Source organism: Monocercomonoides exilis (assembly GCF_001643675.1).
Source record: "Monocercomonoides exilis strain PA203 chromosome Unknown scaffold31-1199392, whole genome shotgun sequence".
NCBI classification, from domain to species: domain Eukaryota; phylum Preaxostyla; order Oxymonadida; family Polymastigidae; genus Monocercomonoides; species Monocercomonoides exilis.
The window spans coordinates 289307-312320 of NW_027150576.1; the positions used below are offsets into that span (position 1 = coordinate 289307).

Here is a 23014-nt window from a genome sequence, read left to right on the forward strand (position 1 = left end):
TCAAAGACTAAATGGCATATTTTTGAAAAAAGATTCATTCAATGCCATTCCAAGTTATTACTGAGCAAAATTATCATATTTTGTGTTACTGTTTTTTTATATTTTTGTTTCTTTTTGTCCAATTTCGTTTGCCTCAGAAATGCTGCATTTGGTTCGAAAATGAAAAAGAAATGATTATTATTCCAGACTCGGAATCTGAAGAGAAAACAGGCTCCACAGTTTCAACAACGGAAGCGCCAAAGGAATTGAATGTTTGAGGTTTTCTTTTATGAGAATTATTTTTGATATGTGTATTTAAGGAAAGTTTTGTTCAGTTGTTAAAAAAATGAATTATTTTGATTATCGATCCAGAGTAACTCACAAATCCTTCTCCGATTGCACAAAGCTGTGAATGACATAAAGGTTCAATTGCGAAAATGGGAATTTGGAAATTATTTTTGGAAAAGAGCAGTAATCACGATTGACAATTACCAAATCTCCTCTTATTCATCTAAAAACAATAGTTAATGTTTAATAAAGGCAAGAAAAGGCTTGTTTAAGACATTTTTGAAGGAACAGGAAAATATCTGAAAATGGCAGAATTTCATTGGATAACTATTCAAGAATGGCTTGAAATGAGATTTATTTAAAAATAAACTGGAAGTATTATAAATAAAGGTGATTGCAAATTTTGATGGAAAACATAAATTGCAGCAAAGAAGAAAAAGACTTGAAAAAAATTGAATAAGAAATAGAAGAGAGCAAAAGGAGGATCATTTGAAGGAACAATTAAAGAAAATCAGAAAAGGGAAAGAACAGAGGATATTGAATCAAAAATCAATTTCTTTCTGAAAAAATGGAAAAAAGAAATTTCATGGAAAGATATGCCAGAAAAGGAGGTTTTGCAGGCATGGTGAAGAGTTGAAGAAATATTATTCAATGAAGCAAAAGCAATAATGCTCAGCTTTTGAATAGCCAGATTTATCTCTTGGTGTGGAAATTTTCATTTTCATCATTTTTTTGATATTTTTTTTTATCTCCACTTGTATTTTCAGGAATCTTTGAAATCAAGTGAAGAATACATTAAGATTCGAAATGATAGCCAACATTTTGATGAAGATGCCCGAAGATGCAAAAGGAGCTGAGCGGATGAAGAATTTCATTCAAACGGAACATGGGAGGAAAGATGAGATCCAAATTTTTGAAGAAAAAAGCAAGAAATCAATTGAAGATGGCAGTTTCTTTGAATAAATATAAAAATTGAACGTTTCATAAAAATAGAAACATAAGCAGAGAATTGGATTTTGAAAATGGAATTTGCGCAGGAAATTGTTCTTTTCTTTAATTCTACAAGATTATCGAAATTCAGCAAAAATCAAGTTTTTTTCGAAGAAACCCATTATAAAAATTGAAACAATTATTCCCTTCGTTTTTCTTGTGTGTTTGTTTTCAGTAATTTGTGGCATAGATAGAAACGACAAACTGAGAAATGAATATGATGATTTCCATATTTGCGAGATGGAGAAGAGAAGTATTTTTGGGAAGGGAAGTGTTGTTCAAATGTTCTGTGAAATACACAACTCGTCAGTTGAATTGAAGGGGATGTTGCTTGAAAATCCAGATAAATATGTGATGATTGAAAAAAGAGCAGGATAATTGCGGCAGGTTGAGGGGAGTGTGTTTGTGAGAAATAATGAGTTGAATGGGAATTATGTGAGGAATGGAGGGACATGCTGGGTGATAAACACGACTTTGGGTGTTGGAAATGGTCAGGAATGTGGAATGATGGGGAGTTTGGTGAAGATGGAAGGGGGTGATTTGTCGATGTTGTTTGTGAGAAATAGTGAGTTTGAGGATGTTGTGTTTTGTGGGAATGGAGGCAGTTTTCTGAGAGATGGTTCAGGAAGTTTTGAATGCATTCAAAACTGCAAATTTGCGAATATCACAAAGAAATATGGTGAGACAGAGGAAATACAAATTGGAAAAGGGAGGATAATAAGGATGAGTTCAATGGAGAACAGTGCTGTTGAAAGATCAATGAATGTTCTTGAGAGAGGGGTTGCGAGTGGAACAGAAGGATCTGGTTCATTCACCTGCAACAATTGCACATTTGTTCAGAATGAAAGAGTGGATCGGAAAGTGAGAAATGCAAATAGGGTTGAAGCCACTATGACACAGACATTTACGAATGCTGAATGGATTGGGTGCAACGCTTCATGTGGTGGAGCGCTGTATGTGCATGGCAATTCTAGTGCAACGCTGACAGTTGAGAATTCTTCATTTGTGAAATGCAATGCAACTTCCACAAGAGGAGGGGGAATATTTGCATTGAATATTGCAGAATGCACTGTTAAACATTCCACATTTGTTGAGTGCTATTGTGTGTCATCAACAAATTATGGAGGAGCTGGGATAGAAATCGAAAGTTTAACTGAACAAGCGCTTGTTGATAATTGTTTGTTCCAAGATGGATGGTCAGGAAATGATGCTGGAGGACTTGGAATTTGCAATTCGCAAGCAACAAAAACAAAAGATTGCGTGTTTAATTGTTTTTTCCAAAATTGTAGTGTACATAATTCAACGAGTTCAGATGGTGGAGGATTTGTGAATTGGAATAATTTTGATAGAATTGTTTCACATAGCTGCCTTTTTCAAGGATGTCATTCAGATTTACAGGGAGGAGGTGTAAGTATCATGGAAAATGGATACAGTGGAAATCTTTTGTGGTTTTGCTTTTTTCATAACAATACTGCTCCATTTGGGAATGATATATTTTATTATGATAATGATACGACATCTCAAATAAAATGGTGTTATTCGACAGGAATTGGAGGAAATAGATATTATGCAGGTGGAGACAAAAGTGATTGGCTTCCAAATGAAGGAGGAAGAAGCAGATTTGTTGCTTCCGTTCAAACACAGGAAAATGCAACAGACACATTCAGCTGTGGGTTGAATGAAAGTTGTGCATGCCTCACAATCAGCCATTGCCTTTCCCAAATGATTGAAGGGTTTGTGGAGGAAATCAAAGTGCTTTCTGGAACAGTTGTGGAAGGCAAAGGAATTGACATTGGAGAGATAACAATCTCTGTGAATGGGGCTTCTTCATCTGGTTCAGCCATTGAAACAAAATTTGAATCAAATGGACTGAGTCTGTTTTGTGTTGGAACAGAGATATTGAGTGTGAGTGATCTTTCATTGATTCACAACACCTCATATGAAAACAACAGGCGATGCATTTTGTTTGAGGTTGAGGGAAGTGGGTTGATGGATGTGAAGCGAATGAATATTTCGATGGATTCAGCTCATTCGGAAGAGAGGAGCATTCAGAACTCACTTGTGAAACTGGAAGGGGGAGAGTTGAAGATGCAAGATGTGAGATGGGAACAAACATTCAGCATCACAAGTGTGATATCTCTTCATCAAGAATCGTCTGTGACATTGTCTCTGGATAACTGTGTGTTCAGCAACATTGTGAGAACAACAGCAGGATCATCGCTGATGAGTGTGAGTGAAGGGTCACATTCGATAACTTTTGAAGGATGCACGATTGATGGCTGTGGGAGTGAAGACTGTGATTTTGGAGGAGGTATGATTGTTGAAGTGGGAAGTGGGAGTTCATTGAATGTGAAAGGAGGCGTTGTGACGAACTGTTATGCCTCAGTCACTCAAGGGAGGGGAGGAGGGATTGGGCTGAAAGTGAGAGACACAAATGCAGAGTTTCTGATTTCATCAGGATTTGAAGGAAACAGGGCCAGATGGGGAAGTGACATTTTTGTTGACTCGATCGATCTCGAATCAACAGCAACAAGTGGGAAGATCACTTCATTGACAGCTTCATTGGAAACAAAGAGCAAGATGCAGGGATATGAAAATGGGGATGAATCGTTCCCAATTCCGCTGTGTATCTATTTGTGGAACAACTTTTCTACACCAGCGTTTGTGGGAGGAGGATCACTGAGCCATGATTTCTCGAAGTGTGGATTTGAAGAGTTTCCGTGCTCATCCATTTCGAAGGCAGTGTCGCTCCACTTTGAAGGGAAGAAAAAGGATGTTGCTCTTCTTGAGCCATTTGTTTTTGAGGAGGAATTGGGGTTGACGTCAAATGAATGGAGCATTGCACCCAAAGAGGATGAGACGAAGTGTGATGTTTGTGATCAGAAAGAGGGAGCTCAAAGTGGATTGATAAAAAACACAGTTTCTGTGTGTGTGACTGGCATTGTATTTTCTTTGAAGAAATCGCTGACATTTCATGAGAGTGTGTTTGAGTGCCATTCAGGGAAGCTCACACTGAATGGATGTGAGATGGAAGGAGGCACTGAGCCTATTTCGACAGTGTTTGTGAAGGCTGTTGGAGGGGCTGTGGAGGTGAGTGAGTTTGGTTCAAAGAATATGAAAATTGGAGATTCATCTATATTTGTTGTTGAAGGGAATGCTGAAAGTGTGCCTTCGATGAATATGACTCATTGTGATTTTTCCGAAATCACATTTGGTGATGGGAGTGTTGTTGAGTGCCATGAGGGGATTATTAAAGAGATGTCAGGATGCACATTTTCATCGATCACTCGTTTGAAGGGAAGTGGAGGATGCATCAGCATTGCAAGCAATGATGCTGCTGATGATAATGACGGAAGAGATTACAAAGTGAAAATAAATGACTGCACATTCGAAGGGTGTGCTGTTGCTGGAGAGGAGGGAACTGAGATTGGAGGAGGTGCACTCTTTTGTGAGGCATCTTCAAAAACGAATCTTTTGATAAGTTTGTGTTCGTTTTATTGTTGCAGAGCACCATATGAAGAGGGAAGTGTTGGATATGGAGGAGGAATAATGCTGAAGATACTGAAAGAAGAAGAAGAAGAAGGAAAGGCAGAGTTTGTGATATCCTCACCAGTTTTTTCATCTGAGAAGCCAAACAATGCGAAATATGGGAAGGATCTGTTCATTTCATCTCCATCACTTGCCAAGAGCATCAAGAACGAAACACTTCCATTTGTGAAAGGCAGACTGGAGATGCTGACAGAGGACTCGATGAGGGGATATGATGGAGAAAACAAGGAATGTGCAATCCCACTGATTTATTTCTGGAAAGAGATTGAATCGAGTGTTTATATTGCAGAGGAAGGAAACAATGTTGTTGTGTGTGGGTTGAGGGAGTATCCATGCCGATCTGTTGATTATGGAGTGAAGCGAGGGAGTAACTTGGGGATTGAATCAATTGCAGTTCAGGGGATTTGTGATGTGATGAATGTGATTGAGATGAATGAGATGAAGCTGGAAGGAACAAATGGGGAGTCAGACAAAATCCAATTTGCTCAAGCACTTGAAGGGAATGGGGATGCTGTTGTTGAGTGCAAAGGGGTTGTTCAGTTCAGTGAATTGGGGATTCTGACCCCCAGTTCCTTTGACAACGGAGCAAACACCCTCATCCAAACAGGATCAGATGCAATCAAAACGAGTGTTGTGAGCTGTACAATTCATCCAAGTGGCAATGCTGAAAGTGAGGTGTCATTTGTGTTGATCAGTGCATTGAAAGGAATTGTTTCGATTGAAAAGACAGAAATAGCTGGATTCTCAACGATGCATGAGATAATGAGCATATCAGCTGATTGTGTAACAACCATGAACAATGTGACATTTGAAGATATTTCATTGAGTGGGAAAAGTGCAATTGCGATGAGTGAAAGTGAGATTTCTGGAAGGGAGAATGATAATGCAAAAGAAGTGTGGAATGTTCAATTTGAACAATGCACATTTGTGAATGCGAAGCACAGTGTGTCAAACAACCCCTCATTGCTTTGTTGTGATGTGCCAAATGAAGTGAGATTGAAAATGGAGAATTCATCGATAAACAATTGTGGATCGACAAGTTCTCATGAAGGAGGAGGCGTGTTTTTTTTTCTCAATGAGAGGGGGAGACTGGAAGTGAATCACACAAATGTGACAGAGTGTTTCTGTTCAAACATTGGGAGAGGCGGAGGGATGTTTTTGAAATCACAGAGTGTCTCACAGAAGGCATTGCCATTTGTGCTGTCGAACATCACATTCAAGGAGAATGTTGCATCGAAGGGGAGAGATGTGTTTGTGAAGTGCACAGATCTTGACTCGCAGATAAATGAGTCACAGTTCCTGATAAACTTTGGGGAGCCATTTGTGAGGGAGCTGGCGATATGGGGTTGCACAGCAGACAATTATGGGGATGAAGAGGATCTTCTGAGGAGGGTGTTTGTGTTCAGGAGCGAATTCATATTTGTTTCATCGATTGTGGAGAACAGTAGCGACAGCAAGCAGTGTGGGGAGATGAAGAGCACATGCAGATCACTGAATGTTGGGGTGAGCCACATCATCCCATCGGATTATTCGCAGTTATTGATCTGGAATGAAACAACATTGGCTGGCTCGTGTTCAGCTGAGAAGGTGACGATCAAGTCGATGGAAGCAAGCAGGAATGGGGAGATAAAAGTGAAAGAGATTGAACTTGGGAATGAGGGTGTTGTGAGAACCTCGGAATCTGTTCGATTTGAGAAGGTGTCATTTGTTTTTGGTGGAATGGAGAATATTGTCTGCTCGTGCTTGATACACCAGCTGAATGGATCTCTCATTCTGGAATCTGTTTCATTCTTGTCAGAGAGCAGAACAGCAGAAAATACACAGACCATTTTTGAATTTTCTCTGATTGTTGTTGAAGATGGGATATTTGAGGCAGATCGATGCAGTGTTGGCCACTTAAAACTCTCGAAGCCAGTGTTTCAGATATTGCATTCAGAAAGGGCAACATTTGAGGATGTGAGAGTGGATGATGTGGAATGCAGGAGTTCATTGATTGAATGTGGGAAAAGTGAGAAAGTGAGCATTTCGAAGTTGGCAGCCACAAGCATTGAGTTGGAAAAAAGGAGTCTGATCTCACTTGAAAACAGCCACTCATCACTCGTTTTGTCATTGATGGTGTCATCATTCACAAACATCAGCCGATCGAGTGATGGGTCTTGCATTGTTTGCACAAGTCAGCCGATGAGTGGATTTGATATGTGCAACTGCTCTTTTCATGAGTGCACATCAGAGTCACCAAAGGGGAGCCAAGTGGCGATAACATTGGCAGAGAAGATATTGATGGAGTCGTGTGTGTTTGAGGGGAATCTGGAAACAGGAACAAAAGGGAATGAGATTTCTGATGAAGTGTGCAAATGGAATGGGTCAGTTGTTGACTTGTCGAAGAGTGAAGCAGTTGTGAGAGACACCACGATTTGCAACTCATCGAAGGGAGGAATGAGCGTGAGTGGAGGCATGATATTTATCAAAGACGGAAGATTTGAGAACAACAATCCTTCGATTGAGAAATATCCATCAGCGAGAAGAAACATTATTTGTTCTGATTCTGCCTCATTGGCTATTTCCAGTTTGAAAGGAGGAGATGGGGTTAAAGATAATTCATCACTTTGGATTCTGAATGAAGGATGCAATTTAGAAGGGATTGTATCTGAAAGAGCATCTTCATTCTTCATTCCAGTTCTGGAGAGTGTTGAAGCAAAGGAAGTGGGAGAAGAAGTGGAGATTGTGTTCAAAGGGAAGGAGCTGCTGCCATGCGACTTGTCATTCATGGTTGTGAAGCAGATGGGAGAAGAAAAGCAGATTGAAAAATATGAGTTTGATATAAGTGGATATGTGTCAGAGACAGAAGTTAAAGGGAAACTGCCAAAAGAGATGATAACGGAAGCAGGAGAAGGGGTGGAGGTGAGTGTGTGCATTCAGTTTGGAGATGGCAATAATCCATCATCAACTGATTCTTTCATCCTGAAGAACAAGAGCGAATCAAAAACAAATGGAGAAGGAAAGCTTGTTGAAGGAGGAAAAGAAGGGAAATCGTATTTGTTGTTGATTGTTATTATCATGGGATTTGTTCTTCTTGTCATTATAATTGTGGCAGTGATATTGGCTGTCAGATGGAGGAAACAAAAGAGAAGGACAGAGGAATTGGAGGAGATTGTGAATGATAACATCAGAAAGGATCCAAAGCTGATTGAGATGGTGACGATGGAGATGTCACCTGAGGAGCAGTGGAGGAGAGCAGAGAGGGAGGCAGAGAAGAAGAATGAAGAGAGGATGAAGAAGAGAGTGTATGAGAAAAGCCTTCAGCACTTAGAATCATCAGAGCATTTGTTGAGCGAGTGTGGATCGACTGAATACATTCTGGGAAGAGACTCTGATAAGATTCCAGAATGGATGCTGGAGAAAGTTGTAGAAGAAGAGATTCAAAAGAGATCACCATCACCATCCATCTCATCCACTTCAACAACAGACACTTCAGACACAGAATCCACATTTGTTCGAGGGGAAGATCTTTGTCCAACCACCTCATCGATGTCGAATCTGGTAGATGCAATGGCCTGCTCGTCTCCTCATGAAAAATTGATTGTTGACTTGAGGGATTCGCTGTTCATGCTGCTTCATGGGAGGAACGAGAAGAAGGAGATGGCGATTGGCTCATTGAAAGAAAGAGAGCAAACAGCTGCACAGGTGTTGTTCTGGGTGGCGAATGGGGCACTCCACTCGTTTGACGAGATGGAAAACCCACTTCAGTCATTGAATAATCTGAGTCCACACATTGTTCTATTCTCGGAACACATGGTGATCTGCATTGTGATGCACTCTGACTTATTGTCAGATGATGATTCAGATTCATCATCCATCTCTTCATCAACAGTTGTGACATCTGCCAGTGATGATGGCGATGATGATAGTGACTCTCTGTCCTCATCTGCGTTTGAGGATGAGGATGACGATTTCAAAAAGGAGTGCTTGAGGTGGAAGGCGCCAGAACTGATGATGAAGAGCAAGATGGGAGCAACAGAAAAGTCGGTGGTGTTCTCGATTGGGATGATACTGTGGGAGTGTTTGACGCTGGAGGTGCCATTTGGGGAGTACGAGGCAGAGGTGGCAGGACAGAAGATTGTGAATGGGGAAAGGCCGATCAGCAAGACAATGCTGGGAAATAAGGCAGAGGAGGTGATTGAGTTGTTGCTGAGCCAGGAGGGATCGGAGCGGCCGAGTCTTGTTTGGGTGAAGCGGGCATGCATCCAAAAGTTCCCGAAGTGAGCAGCTGTGCTCACATTGTCTGATGCCATCGACTTCGGGACAGATGAAGATGAAGAGGAGGAAGAAGATGAAGGAGAAGACAACGACGACAACGACGAGGAGGAGGAAGAGGAGGAAGAGGAAGAAGGGGAAGAAGAAGAAGTCTCTGGAGAAGGAAAAGAAGAGAAGAGAATGAGGGAAAGCAAAAGAACAGATGGAGCGAAGTGTTGAGGATTGTATCTGAAGGATAATGAGAGATGGAGAGGAAGTGGAATGTCAGCAGTAATATTTGAATGGGAAAAAATGGCATATTTTTGGAAAAGGAAGGGTGCTGGGCATAAGAGGTATATTTGTGTGGATGATTGATAAATGGATGAAATCAATGGTTTTTGAATGTTTTGTGTGTTTTGTTTGTTTTGTATGTTTTGAATGTTTTGTTGTCTTGCACACTTCACATGTCATTTTTATCAACACATCCCAAGTGCAATGTTATCCGTTTCTTTCCCATTGGTTCCATTTCGGCCAATGGCTATTTCCATTCAATCGCAGATATGGCAATGCATCTGGTGATTAAATGAAGGAATAAGAAAACAATGAAAGCCAGTGAGCCACACTTTTGAGGCGAAAAACGATTGAGGTGATTTATTTGATTTTTTTCATCTGTGAAGATTCTTCGAAATGAAAGGACTCGACGAGACTTGAAAATTCAAGATGGACGGCCCATCAACGTGGTCAGAAATGTTTGGTGATGGTTGTGTGTGTGTGTGTGTGTGTGTGTGTGTGTGTGTGTGTGTGTGTGTGTGTGTGTGTGTGTGTGTGTGTGTGTGTGTGTGTGTGTGTGTGTGTGTGTGTGTGTGTGTGTGTGTGTGTGTGTGTGTGTGTGTGTGTGTGTGTGTGTGTGTGAAGTCTGCAGCCGGATGATCAGTTGGAAAGCCAAACTCATCCAAAGAAAGAAGAAATGTCATTCAATTCTTGTTCTGAAAACATCATTCAGACACTTTTTCTTCTCATTCAGATGATATTGCATTGCTGTTGAAAAAGGAACAAATAATGATTTAAATAATGTGTGGGATCCAAAAATTAAAGTGAACATCATTGAATAACTTTTATTGAAACAAAATGACAATATTTCACACATAAGAGATGACACATCTTTGAGAAAGGGGCTTGTGACAAATCAAAATTGAAAAAGCCAAATTGTTTGTATTTTGTATTCAAAAAAGAATGTGATCATATTCGAAAAACAAAAGTTTGTGCAAATGATGTTGAAATGAGAATATGTTGAAAAAACTGTTTTTCTCAACGGAATAGAAAAGAATCGCAATAAAGTTTGATGTGGTCATTCTTCAGAACCAATCAATAGACAAATGAAATGTTGAAAGTTTTTAACTTATGTTTGAAAGATAATGGAATTTGTAAGAGTTTTTGATGAAACACTCTTGGTTCTTGATCAAATGATTTGAGAATCCAGTATTTTTTTCAAAACAAAATGATCAAGCCAGTTCAAAGTTGAACGTGTTGATTTGTGTGAAGAAATAACATGGAACATAGCTTTGGAAGAAGAAAAGCTTTTTGAAGAACAATAATGAGACTTTCGAAAAGTTCGAAATAAGAAATAATTAATTTATTTCAACAACATGTTTTGATGAGACATAAATGCGCAAATATAAAAACCAGAATATCACGGAACGACAATCGCAAATGTGAAAACATTAGTGTGATTTATTAACCCGAACATTTTTAAAAACCCGGTTATTATTATTATTATTATTATTATTATTATTATTATTATTATTATTATTATTTATTTATTTATTTATTTATTTATTTATTTATTTATTTATTTATTTATTTATTTATTTATTTATTTATTTATTTATTTATTTATTTATTTATTTATTTATTTATTTATTTATTTATTTATTTATTTATTTATTTATTTATTTATTTATTTATTTATTTATTTATTTATTTATTTATTTATTTATTTATTTATTTATTTATTTATTTATTTATTTATTAATTTATTTATTTAGGGTCAGTTATTTATCGGGACCCTTTTTTTTATTGGGATTTTTATTTTTTGATATGAAAAATAATTAAATAAAAATTAAAAAAACACAAATGACGAATCCAATTTACATATAACTTTTCTTTTTCCTTTTTTTCTTTCAATTACATTGATTTCTTCCTTTTCATTTTCATGATCATCATTTTTCACTTCAAATTTTCTCTTTATTGTTTTCATTTCAACCAAAGACTCTAACTCATTATCGTCTTTTTGCTCTTCTTTTTTCATTTCTTCAGAAGAATTCTTTTCATCATCAACTTTTTCTTCTTTTTCTTCTTTTTCTTCTTTTTCTTCTTTTTCTTCTTCTTTAATTCCCAAATGTTCATACCAATCATTCAGTAGCTTCTCATCAGTAATTAATTTGCCATAGAAGTCGAATCTGTTTGAATGAGTTGAAGGTTGATATTCCGATGTTTCTGGCAGCTTCATGAGAATCGGCCCAAATTCGTTATGAAGAACTCCACTCGTTGCGAAGGCTTTTTTAATGACAGCAGGTGAGAGGGCGGTATGAATTGCTTGAGGGAGAACATCCACAAGATCTGTTCTTTTCGATGAAGATGTCGATGAAGATGGAGGTTCATATTTTGTTTGCAACTCTGTTTTCAGAACAGCGAAGACTCCTCTGTCAAGAGGCTGTGCGATATGTGTGCTGTGAGGAATGAAGGTGATGACGTCGATATTTTCTTTTTGAAATTCTCTCCAGATTGTTGGATCTGCGCGAGAAATGTGTGAGTCGATGAGAAGCAAGCAGCGAGAGTTTTCCAGTGACATGCGCTTTCTGCGATCAATTATTCCTTGAAGGAGTGTTGTAAGTGCGCTCTTTTTGAACTGATTGCAGCCCATCCAACCACTTCCGTTCGGCCAGATATCCAAAGTCTGTGACAACAGCGGCTTCATTTCATCAGGAAGACTTTTGCTAGGCCATAGAATCACAGAAGGAAGTGCAAATCCATCAGCAGCCACAGCAGCGACCAGAGTAGAATTCGCCATTTTCGGTGGTTCTTTGCGAAATCCTGGATTTTCATTTTTTGGATGAACCACGCTCAGCTTAGAATTGGTAGGAACTCTCAGTGAAGACTCATCCATATTAAATATCAGTTCTTTGCAGTATTCATTTTTTTCATGTAAGCCGTCCAGCAATGAATACCAGGGCTGCAGAACACTTTGGCACGACACCGCAAGGCGATTAACATCAACATTTTTCGGCGAACTTTTCTTTAGCTCTGGATGGCGCTTAACAAACTGGTAAGCCGTAGCCATTGAAACGTTTTTGAATGGAGCGTCTTCGTCGTCTGTATCATTTATTACATTTTCCATCTAATATATTTATTAGAATTATTAATTATTTAACAACAACAAACCAGTTCGCGAACTTTCCGTATAGGCAAACAGCTTCCAGATCTTGATTCAATGATTATTTCATCCAGAACAATTTGTTCTTTGTCTCCTATAACAAATTGCGGTCTTCCCACTTTTGAAACCAGCCTTTTGCTTCTCAGCGCCCGAACAGCGTTTTTGATCCTTTTTCGTGAGAATTCCATGGAGTTTATGGCGTCTGTAATCCTGACAACTCCATCAACCACAATGCGCGCCATCCGTTCCAGCCGATTGTCAATCCTTCTGTAGTCGAAAGATTTCATTGCAGCACGTAATTTCCTTTGTCCAGCAATTCTCTTTTGTTCCACAGCAATTTTCATTTTTTTATTACGGTTATGATTTGAAATCCAATTTATTAATTTATTAATTTTAATTTTCAATTTTCATTGAAATTAAATTTTTATTTACATTCAATACGAATTTAAATGGTTTTATACCCCTTGTTACCCACCTATTTATTTATTTTTTTCGATGGAAGGGATTAACCCCCCCATCTCCCCCCCATTGGAAATAGGTTTCGTATTCAAATGTAATTATCCTAATTTTCAGGGTTTGCTTATATACTGATAATGTTTATAAATATATAAAAAGTGGGAATTTTAATTTTCTTTTTAAAAATTTCGGCACCGTTAAAAAAAAAAGGTCCCGATTAATAACTGACCCTATTTATTTATTTATTTATTTATTTATTTATTTATTTATTTATTTATTTATTTATTTATTTATTTATTTATTTATTTATTTATTTATTTATTTATTTATTTATTTATTTATTTATTTATTTATTTATTTATTTATTTATTTATTTATTTATTTATTTATTTATTTATTTATTTATTTATTTATTTATTTATTTATTTATTTATTTATTTATTTATTTATTTATTTATTTATTTATTTATTTATTTATTTATTTATTTATTTATTTATTTATTTATTTATTTATTTATTTATTTATTTATTTATTTATTTATTTATTTATTTATTTATTTATTTATTTATTTATTTATTTATTTATTTATTTATTTATTTATTTATTTATTTATTTATTTATTTATTTATTTATTTATTTATTTATTTATTTATTTATTTATTTATTTATTTATTTATTTATTTATTTATTTATTTATTTATTTTTGCCCGTTGAAACAGAAGAAATAGATGAAAAAACAAAAAAGGCAAACATTTATATATTTATTTCACTGTTTTTATGACAGTATTAGAATTTTTTTGTCACAATTTTCGTTTTTGATGAATATCTAGGGATTTTTTAAATTTATTTTTGATCATTTGTTTTGCTCGTTTTTAATTAACTCTCTTTCTTTGTTTGTTTTTAACTATAAGGCTATAAAACAATTACAACGAAGTTTTATAATTACAAGTTTTATCTGCTTTAAACTATTTTTTCGATTGTTTTTCGCATTTCATTGTTTTTTCAAAAAAAAGTAAATAAATATTTGAAAGTTATTGAACTTATAAATTTTTTGCATGATTGAAACTTTTGTTAATGTATTTATAAGATTGAAATGTATTATTTTTTTATTACTGAATTCAACATTTGAATGTATAAAATAAAATGAGCATATTTTTTATGGAAATAAATTGATTAAAAAAACTTAACAGTTTTTGACAAATTTTTGACACGGAAAACGCTTGATGTGGGTGATTTTTTTTGATATCATAAAAAATTCCGACGTTTGATCATAAAAATTATCATTAAGGGTGGGGTTAAATCGAAAATATTTTTGTTTTATTATGCGAAAATCTGCATTAATATATTGTTAATATAATTTGTTTGTTGATTAAAATTTGTTTCCAATTGATTTTATTTCATATTTTGTAAAAAAATAAAATATATCGAAAAAAATATCAAATCTTCTATGAACAGAACAAAACTTATGTTTTCTGGCTTAAAAACATAATTACAATAATTACAATGCATAAATAATCAATTTCAAAAGTAAAAAATTGTCAAGGAATGTAATTGAAACAGAATAGAATAAGATAAGTTGAAATTGAAAAATATTAATTGAATTCATTAATTTAGACAATTAACAATTTAAAAAATTGAAGCAGCAACATTCGCTTCTCTTTCAATTGTTTTGCTATCTTCTTCTTCTGAAATATGCAAAAAATTTTGTTTCATGTCAATTTAATGTTTATCATCTAAAACTACTTTTTCCAAAAATAATATATCCCATTCCCTTCACAATCCATCCATCATACACACTTTCCATATAAATTCGTTCACCCAACATGATGGTCGGACTAAGCAATGAGCTATTCTGCTTTCATTCATTTTCAGACATTTCCACCTCCTGATCTAAAAAAAAAAATAAAAAGTATCAACAAGTCAATATTCAAATAAATGAAAATAAATAAATGCCAAACTGCCCTTCGACTGTTTTTTGTCAAACAGCTTCATTCCACGGTCATCATCATTTAAAGAATAAATCACTTCATTTCAGCATCAGAATAGTCAAATTGCAGCACGGAATACATCTCCACAAAATACATCGTTCATTTCACTGGAGGGTCCTTTCAGCCCGTACACATTGTGGTGGATGTCCAGAGGTGTTTTTTCTGTTTTTGGAACGATCTACTCCTTTAATAATATTCTCAACTATCCAAAAGAAGTATTTGATGTTTATCTCATCAACGCCCTGCACATGAGGGATATGGGGCAGAGAAGAGATGAAAGAATATTATTTATAGCGGGGGGTGAGAGTTGAGTATATTTTTGAATGTTAATGTTTCGAGAAAGGTTTTTGAATGAAAGAAATTTTGAGACAAGGAGGTGGAGAAGGAACATATGGGGATTTGGAGAAAAATATGTAGTAAAAATAGAAAGAGAAAGTTGGAGATGATGAGGGATGTGTATATTGTTGAATGGAGAAATTGGATTTTGAAGAGAAAGAAAAGAGGGCAAAGGCGGAGAAAAAAGAAGAATATTTTGAATTGTTCAAATGAAAGAGTGATATTTCTTTGTTGAGAGGAGAACATATTTTGGCAGAGACAGGGAAAGATGAAGAAAAGGAGGGGATTGATATTTTCTGATGATTTTGGGGGTTAAATGGAAGATGGAAATGGAAAGGAAAGAAAATTGAGAAATATCATCATTTTTTATTTTTGAGGGGAAAGGAGGGGAAATTACAAAAGGCAGAAACGAATTGAGGATGTCATCTTTCATCAATCAATTTCCTTCAGCCTTCAACAAATATTACGATAACGATTGTCTTGCCATATATGAAATCAACTTTCGAATTTAATATTTGGTCCATACAACAACTTTACACAAATTTTTCTCAACAAAATTATTATTATTCAGCAGATTTAACATTTCTGTGTCTCTTCGTCATCATCACTTTCTTAGCCTTCTTCGCTTTCTTCTGCTTCTAAGATATTTCCTCTCATTTTAACATTGTATCAGTTAATAAACTATCAAATGCTTGAAAGCTGTTCAATCAGCAGATTGATTACACCATCCAAAAATCAATTCATTCAGTTTTCCTGCTCTCAACAGTATTTTCATCGCCATTAATGCATCCTGCAGCTTCGCTGAATGTGCATTTGAACTGTTTTCCTCTTCCCCAGAGGCGCACTCCGCTCTGCTTCAGCACTTCGTACGGCTTCCGCGCTCCGGCTGTGCTTAACAGGGTGAATGAGGCGAATGGGCATCGAATGAGAAATGGCAGTGGAAGAGGGAAGGAGCTTCAAGGCACATTGCGTTAATCAGCTCGCTTTATGACACCACCAAGAAGCGAAGAGAGAGGAGAGTGCGTTCAAATGGAAAAGGCAAAGAGTGCGGATTTCAGAAGCAAATAGATCTCAGAGCAGAGGAAATGGAATCAGTGGGAAAGGCCAAAGGTGAAGACGAAGAAGAAGGAGAAAGACGAGTTTTGCCCATCGCAAATTGATTCTTTCGACACAAGGCTTGCACATGCAGCGACAGAAAGGAGGAGGAGGGACAGAGGAAGAGAAGAAGGAGGTGATGAAAATGATGATGAACAACAGCAGACATTTTACTCGTTCAACAGCACACTCTCATCTACCCAGTTGCACATTGAAAACATCACAGCTTCATCGACATTTGTTGCTTCTTTTTCTCCCTTGCAACATGCTCAGCCATCTGTTTCTTCTGTTTTTGTTGGAACTCTACCGAAGCCACTAACTCCTTCGCCACCATCCACAGACTTCTCTTCACTCACACTAAAGTCCATTTGAGCATCCAGCCAAATCTCTTCCTCTCACTCTCATTCATCTATTTCTTCAATTTCGGTGCGTATCCCTCGTGCGATTCTCTGGAAGAGCAGATTGGGCAATGCAAGTGTGTTGCAAGCAGCAGTTTGTCAGCGACGAGGGATGTGTTTGATCCACAGAGCATCCTTCTGAACTATGCAGCGTATGTGGCTAGCCAGGAGATTCTGGTGGGTGGTGAGAAGGAGAAGGAGTGGAAGAAGGATGAAAAGAGGAGTGCAAATGAGTTTGTGAGATATAAATATGAAAAAGGATCGTTGTGTCTGACAGATAAATGCATCGATAATAAGAAAAATGAAGAAGAGGAAGAAGAAGATGGATTTGACAAAGACATTAGAAAGGCTCAGAAAAAATTGAATGGGATAAAAGGAAGAATAAGCCCGTATCGATTGAAACCACGCTTTGCTCAGCTTATCAGCCAGAAATCAAAAATCCAAGAAATATCCAGCAGCATATTATCGAACGCGATCACTTTCTCAACGTTTCCATCTGCATACAAATCATCTTTACTCACTTCTTCTTCATTTCTCATTTCATCGCCATCATCACCATCACCTTCTTCTTCTTCTTCCTTTTCTCTTTTCCCAACCAACCTGCTATCCATCAAGCACAGCTTAGGGCGTTCGTTCAAAGAAAAGCGGTGGAATGTGATTGAGCTGTGTGCCGGTGTTGTTTTCAGCGGTTTTTTTGTCGATAGAAGTTCCACCTTCGCTGGGCTGTGCGTTTCCTGTTGTGCAGTTAATGGTCTGTAGCTTCGACGACATCCGCAGGCTGAGGGGACTAAACGCAATGACCCACATAGCGAACCAGAATTGTATGGAAAATTGTTATTTTTCTGTAAAATAAAATATATTTGATTAATTGTTTTATTTATTTTTATTTATCTGCACTTTCTTTTTCAAATATTTATCTTTTTTTAACTTTTTTTGTTCACTTTCATACGATGAATTGTAATGATGGTGGACCAATGGCTATGATTATGCAATTATCCTGATTAGAAAATAAAGGTCATTTGCAGAATGATGCTGTTGCAAAGCAATTGATCAGGTTCATGAGGTTTGCCAGAAACTATTAATTGAAATTTCATTTCACAAAATTTTCTTTCTTTCTTTTCGAATTCTTTTTCTTCTTCCTTTTTACACACACTTTTTCGCTCATTCATTTCATTATACATAAACACGCAAATATGTTCACATTCAGTTTCCGTTGGTACCCTCTTGTCTCTTCTTCTTTGACCAACAAATTCATCACCAACGGTGCAGTGTTCCACTCTGCGTTCCTTCGCCACGGCATTCTCCAGCCCATCCACCGCCTGCTGCACTCGCCGCGCGCTGAATACAGCGACAAAGCATCTTCTATTCTTCTCTCGCTGACCAGCAAGTCGTTCAAGCTGTTTGCCAGCTCGCTTGACAAAACGCTGTTTAACGAGCTGGCTGAACTGATGTTCTCGCCACAGGCGATTGTGCTGAACAACGCGTCGAAATCATCGAGGCGCTTGCAGAAGTAAAAGGGCTGGATGAAGAAGGAGATGGTGAGGGAAAATGAGATGGAGGATATGGTGGAAGGCCACGGAGGGGATATGAGGGAAGGGTGATGCATGAGGATGCGAAGGAGAAGAGAAACGAGAATTATAAAGAAGCGAACAACGAACCAACAGTCACGAAGGAAGAGCTGCTGCGTCATTTACAGAGCTGGGGTGTTGGGTCGAATCTTTTTGGCGTAATGGCTTCACCAACGGCGACTGACATAGCAAAAATAATAATTGCTTGTGCTTTGCTTAATCTGTATGCAGCTGTTGGGAAAAAGAGGAACAGGAGAAGATACGGAGGATGATGATGATGAAGAGGATGAAGAAAAGAAGAGTGTCACGAAAGAGATGAAAAAAAAGAAGAAGAACATTGGTGTTCATGTCCGTCTTCTCCTCGCACACAAGGTCATTAGCCCACTTTGTCTCGACTGCGTTCTTTCCTGTACTCACCTTTGCTGTAGATTCCATTGATTGCCTCAGTACTAATTCTATGCTACGACGATCCCACCATGACATGCTCCACCCACAGTCTGAAAAATACATGCATCTCCACCTCAGTAAAATGCAGCGGAAAACAGCCACGTCACAACATATTCCAGCGAGCACAGCAGAGCAGTTATTTCTGTGCCACCAAACGCTCTCCTCAATCTTCAGTATAACTTTCTTCTTTCAGAATCGTATTTGAAAGAGGGTTATATCAATTCTTCAACCATTTGCTCCTTCTCCTTCATTCCCTTCCTCTTCTTCTTTTCCCAAGCTGCAACTTATCCCACAATCTGAATTCTTGCTGACTGATAACTCCACAGAACAGCAAATTGAACAGAACTTGTCTAAAAAAAATAAGGAGTCGATGAAGTGCTGACAAACGACTTTGAGAGCGAGCATGGGAGAGAGCAGTGGGATCAAAAGGGAAAGGATAAAGAATTAAGGATGAGCCAAACTCCACAAGGGAGGGAAGAACTGTGCATGCCATTGTTTAATTGCTGCTGATGCTGAGAGCAGAAGAGAGAAAAGGGGACAGATTTAAAGAAGAGCGGAAGGCCATCAATTTTGATCATCAAAGCGAGTAGCTTGTTTAGTGATAGATATTGTTGCTATAGGGAGAGATGAGAGCGATGATGGAGAGAGAGTGAAATGAGGAGGAAGCAAAAATGAAAGAAAAGGATGATCAAGAGAAAGAGGAAGATGATGATGAAAGAGGGAAAGAAATGGCATAAACAAAAAACGAATGATGGTTGAGACGAATTTAATGATAATTTCAACACATAAGCTAAAAGAGCAGGAACTTAAGAAAAATACGCAGTTAACGAAAGGAGAATTTAAAAATATCGTGTAGAAATGATAGGAAACGATGTAGTGAATCGAGAAAAAAAAAACTGTATTTTTCATAAAGAACAAAAAGATAAGTTACGAAAATGATTCAATTGCTCTTATTGACTGCAGTTATTAAAATAGCACAATCTTCGTTTGCCGAATCTGTTGAGTTGTTCAGCAGACACGGTAATTTTTTGATGAGGCTTCACCTCGATTAATGAAAAGCACATTTCTTTTTTTAACGGAAATAATAAAAATTCACATATCTGTTTCATTTTTTTAGTTCTTTATATTTTTTCCCTTTTATTAGCTTTGTTGAGCAAGTTAAGAATATTTTTTTGTCTTTTTGATGAGTTTTGTTGGTTTAACTTTATTTATTTTAGGTTAATTTTTATTTAACTTGATCAAAAAAATTCTTTTCAACAAAAACATTAAAAAGGTATTTTTTTTTTTCATATTAATAAGTAAAACTAATATATATTACAGAAATAAAAGCTAAATACTTGCAAAAAATCAATTTTATTATTTGATCAATAAATACCACAATAAATTTTATTTTTTCGATTTTTGATCTTTTTTCATGATTTCAAAAAAAATCACCCATGTTATCATTCTTCTTGGCAATTTTCTGAAGATATGGGAACGTCTGGAATATGTTAATTTATGTTTTTAATGATTTATTATTAATTATTATTCAATTATTATCTCCTAAAAACACGCGGAAAGAGGTCAAAAAAAATTTTTTTTGTTTTTTTTGAAAAAAGTTCATTTTCTTGGATTAATGGGTTTGATCATACATTCATCAAATGTATTTATCAATAAGAATGTTCACAAAAACACCTATTTATAAACTCAAAGATACATTTTCTGATGAAATGGGTGCATGGAAATGGTATTTCGAAAATGTGCTTGAAGGAGAAGCTCCAGAATGCAGACATGATAAATGCAAAATGATATTTTCATCCAGAGAAAAATATTTCAAATATTGGAAGTGCGAAAAATGTGGTAGAAAACAATCAGCTTTTAAATAAATGTCTTTGGAGAATAAGAAAATACCACTGAGAAAGTTTTTGATGATTGTTTTATTCTATTTCATTGAAATATCAGCCACACACATTTGTGAACTGCTTGGAATAAGTGAAAACACAATTCATTCTTGGACGAGTGTTGTTTCAGTCAGATGCACATCAATATGGAACAAAAATCAAGCTTTCATTGGAGGACAGGGAAGAATTGCGGAGATCGAAGAAGATGTTTGGGGATGTAGAAAGGATGGGCGAGGGAAAAAGAAGAGGCAAATTTGGATATTTGGAGCTGTGGAAAGGAAACCAGAGGGATGTGCGGGGAAGAACTTCGTGATGATCGTGCCAAATAGAAAGGCTGAGACATTGGTTTTAATAATATAAGCCAAAAATCTTCCTGGAACTCGGATCATGAGCGATGAATGAAAGGCTTATGCCAGATTGAAAGATTATGTTCACGCTCATGACACTGTCTGTCACAAACGAGAATTCAAAAACAAAATAATTCATTTCGGCACAAACACTGTCGAAGGTTTGTGGATGTATTTACGGAAATTTTTTCCAAGAACAGGATGCAGAGAAAAGTATCTTTGTGATTTTTTGTCTTCGTGGCCAGTTAAAAAAATCTTATGAATGCAATTTGAGGATCTTATAAAGGAAATCGTCTTCGATTGAACTGAAAAATGAAATGAATAGGATGAATGAAAAAGTGAAGAAAGTGAATCGACAGAATCAGAGCTAGAATCTGATATATAAGATGAAAATGATATTCTTTAAATAACAGAATTTTAAGAATCAGATTCACTAAAAGCTGGTAACGGTGCAAATGCATCAGAACTTGAACCCATGGAAGTTGATTAATCATTTTTTAAATTCTTATGTTATAAAATTCATTCACCCATTTTTCCTCGATTTTTTATTTTTTGTTTTTGACTTTTTTGTCAACTTCCGCACATCATTAACGAATGCAAAAATGATATCTATCAAAAAGTTAACTCACATATTTATTTAATAGAAAAAAGGCCATTCCCATATATTGCTATCTTGCCTTTTTCTATAATTGTATATATCAATAAACAGATAATTAATATTAGTTCGAATGAATACTTCACTTATTTAATTTTATTTTTTTAAAAAAACAATGAAATGCGAAAAACAATCGAAAAAATAGTTTAAAGCAGATAAAACTTGTAATTATAAAACTTCGTTGTAATTGTTTTATAGCCTTATAGTTAAAAACAAACAAAGAAAGAGAGTTAATTAAAAACGAGCAAAACAAATGATCAAAAATAAATTTAAAAAATCCCTAGATATTCATCAAAAACGAAAATTGTGACAAAAAAATTCTAATACTGTCATAAAAACAGTGAAATAAATATATAAATGTTTGCCTTTTTTGTTTTTTCATCTATTTCTTCTGTTTCAACGGGCAAAAATAAATAAATAAATAAATAAATAAATAAATAAATAAATAAATAAATAAATAAATAAATAAATAAATAAATAAATAAATAAATAAATAAATAAATAAATAAATAAATAAATAAATAAATAAATAAATAAATAAATAAATAAATAAATAAATAAATAAATAAATAAATAAATAAATAAATAAATAAATAAATAAATAAATAAATAAATAAATAAATAAATAAATAAATAAATAAATAAATAAATAAATAAATAAATAAATAAATAAATAAATAAATAAATAAATAAATAAATAAATAAATAAATAAATAAATAAATAAATAAATAAATAAATAAATAAATAAATAAATAAATAAATAAATAAATAAATAAATAAATAAATAATAATAATAATAATAATAATAATAATAATAATAATAATAATAATAATAATAATAACCGGGTTTTTAAAAATGTTCGGGTTAATAAATCACACTAATGTTTTCACATTTGCGATTGTCGTTCCGTGATATTCTGGTTTTTATATTTGCGCATTTATGTCTCATCAAAACATGTTGTTGAAATAAATTAATTATTTCTTATTTCGAACTTTTCGAAAGTCTCATTATTGTTCTTCAAAAAGCTTTTCTTCTTCCAAAGCTATGTTCCATGTTATTTCTTCACACAAATCAACACGTTCAACTTTGAACTGGCTTGATCATTTTGTTTTGAAAAAAATACTGGATTCTCAAATCATTTGATCAAGAACCAAGAGTGTTTCATCAAAAACTCTTACAAATTCCATTATCTTTCAAACATAAGTTAAAAACTTTCAACATTTCATTTGTCTATTGATTGGTTCTGAAGAATGACCACATCAAACTTTATTGCGATTCTTTTCTATTCCGTTGAGAAAAACAGTTTTTTCAACATATTCTCATTTCAACATCATTTGCACAAACTTTTGTTTTTCGAATATGATCACAT

At 35.3% G+C, this 23014-nt stretch overlaps 2 protein-coding genes across 2 annotated transcripts; both read left to right on the forward strand.

Annotated features, from left to right (window-relative positions):
• Positions 1-1761: 1761 nt before the first annotated feature.
• Positions 1762-9182, forward strand: MONOS_13122fu13123 (uncharacterized protein; the record flags this gene model as incomplete). The annotated part of the gene is made up of 1 exon (XM_067865805.1): positions 1762-9182. The coding sequence occupies one exon, from the start codon at positions 1762-1764 to the stop codon at positions 9067-9069; it is 7308 nt and encodes a 2435-aa protein (XP_067724860.1). The 3' UTR covers positions 9070-9182.
• Positions 9183-16240: 7058 nt separating this feature from the next.
• Positions 16241-17505, forward strand: MONOS_16071 (uncharacterized protein; the record flags this gene model as incomplete). Its single annotated transcript, XM_067868981.1, has 2 exons — positions 16241-16298; positions 16661-17505. 2 exons carry the CDS (start codon positions 16241-16243, stop codon positions 17503-17505), a joined length of 903 nt encoding a protein of 300 aa, XP_067724861.1.
• Between the last annotated feature and the right edge of the window lie 5509 nt (positions 17506-23014).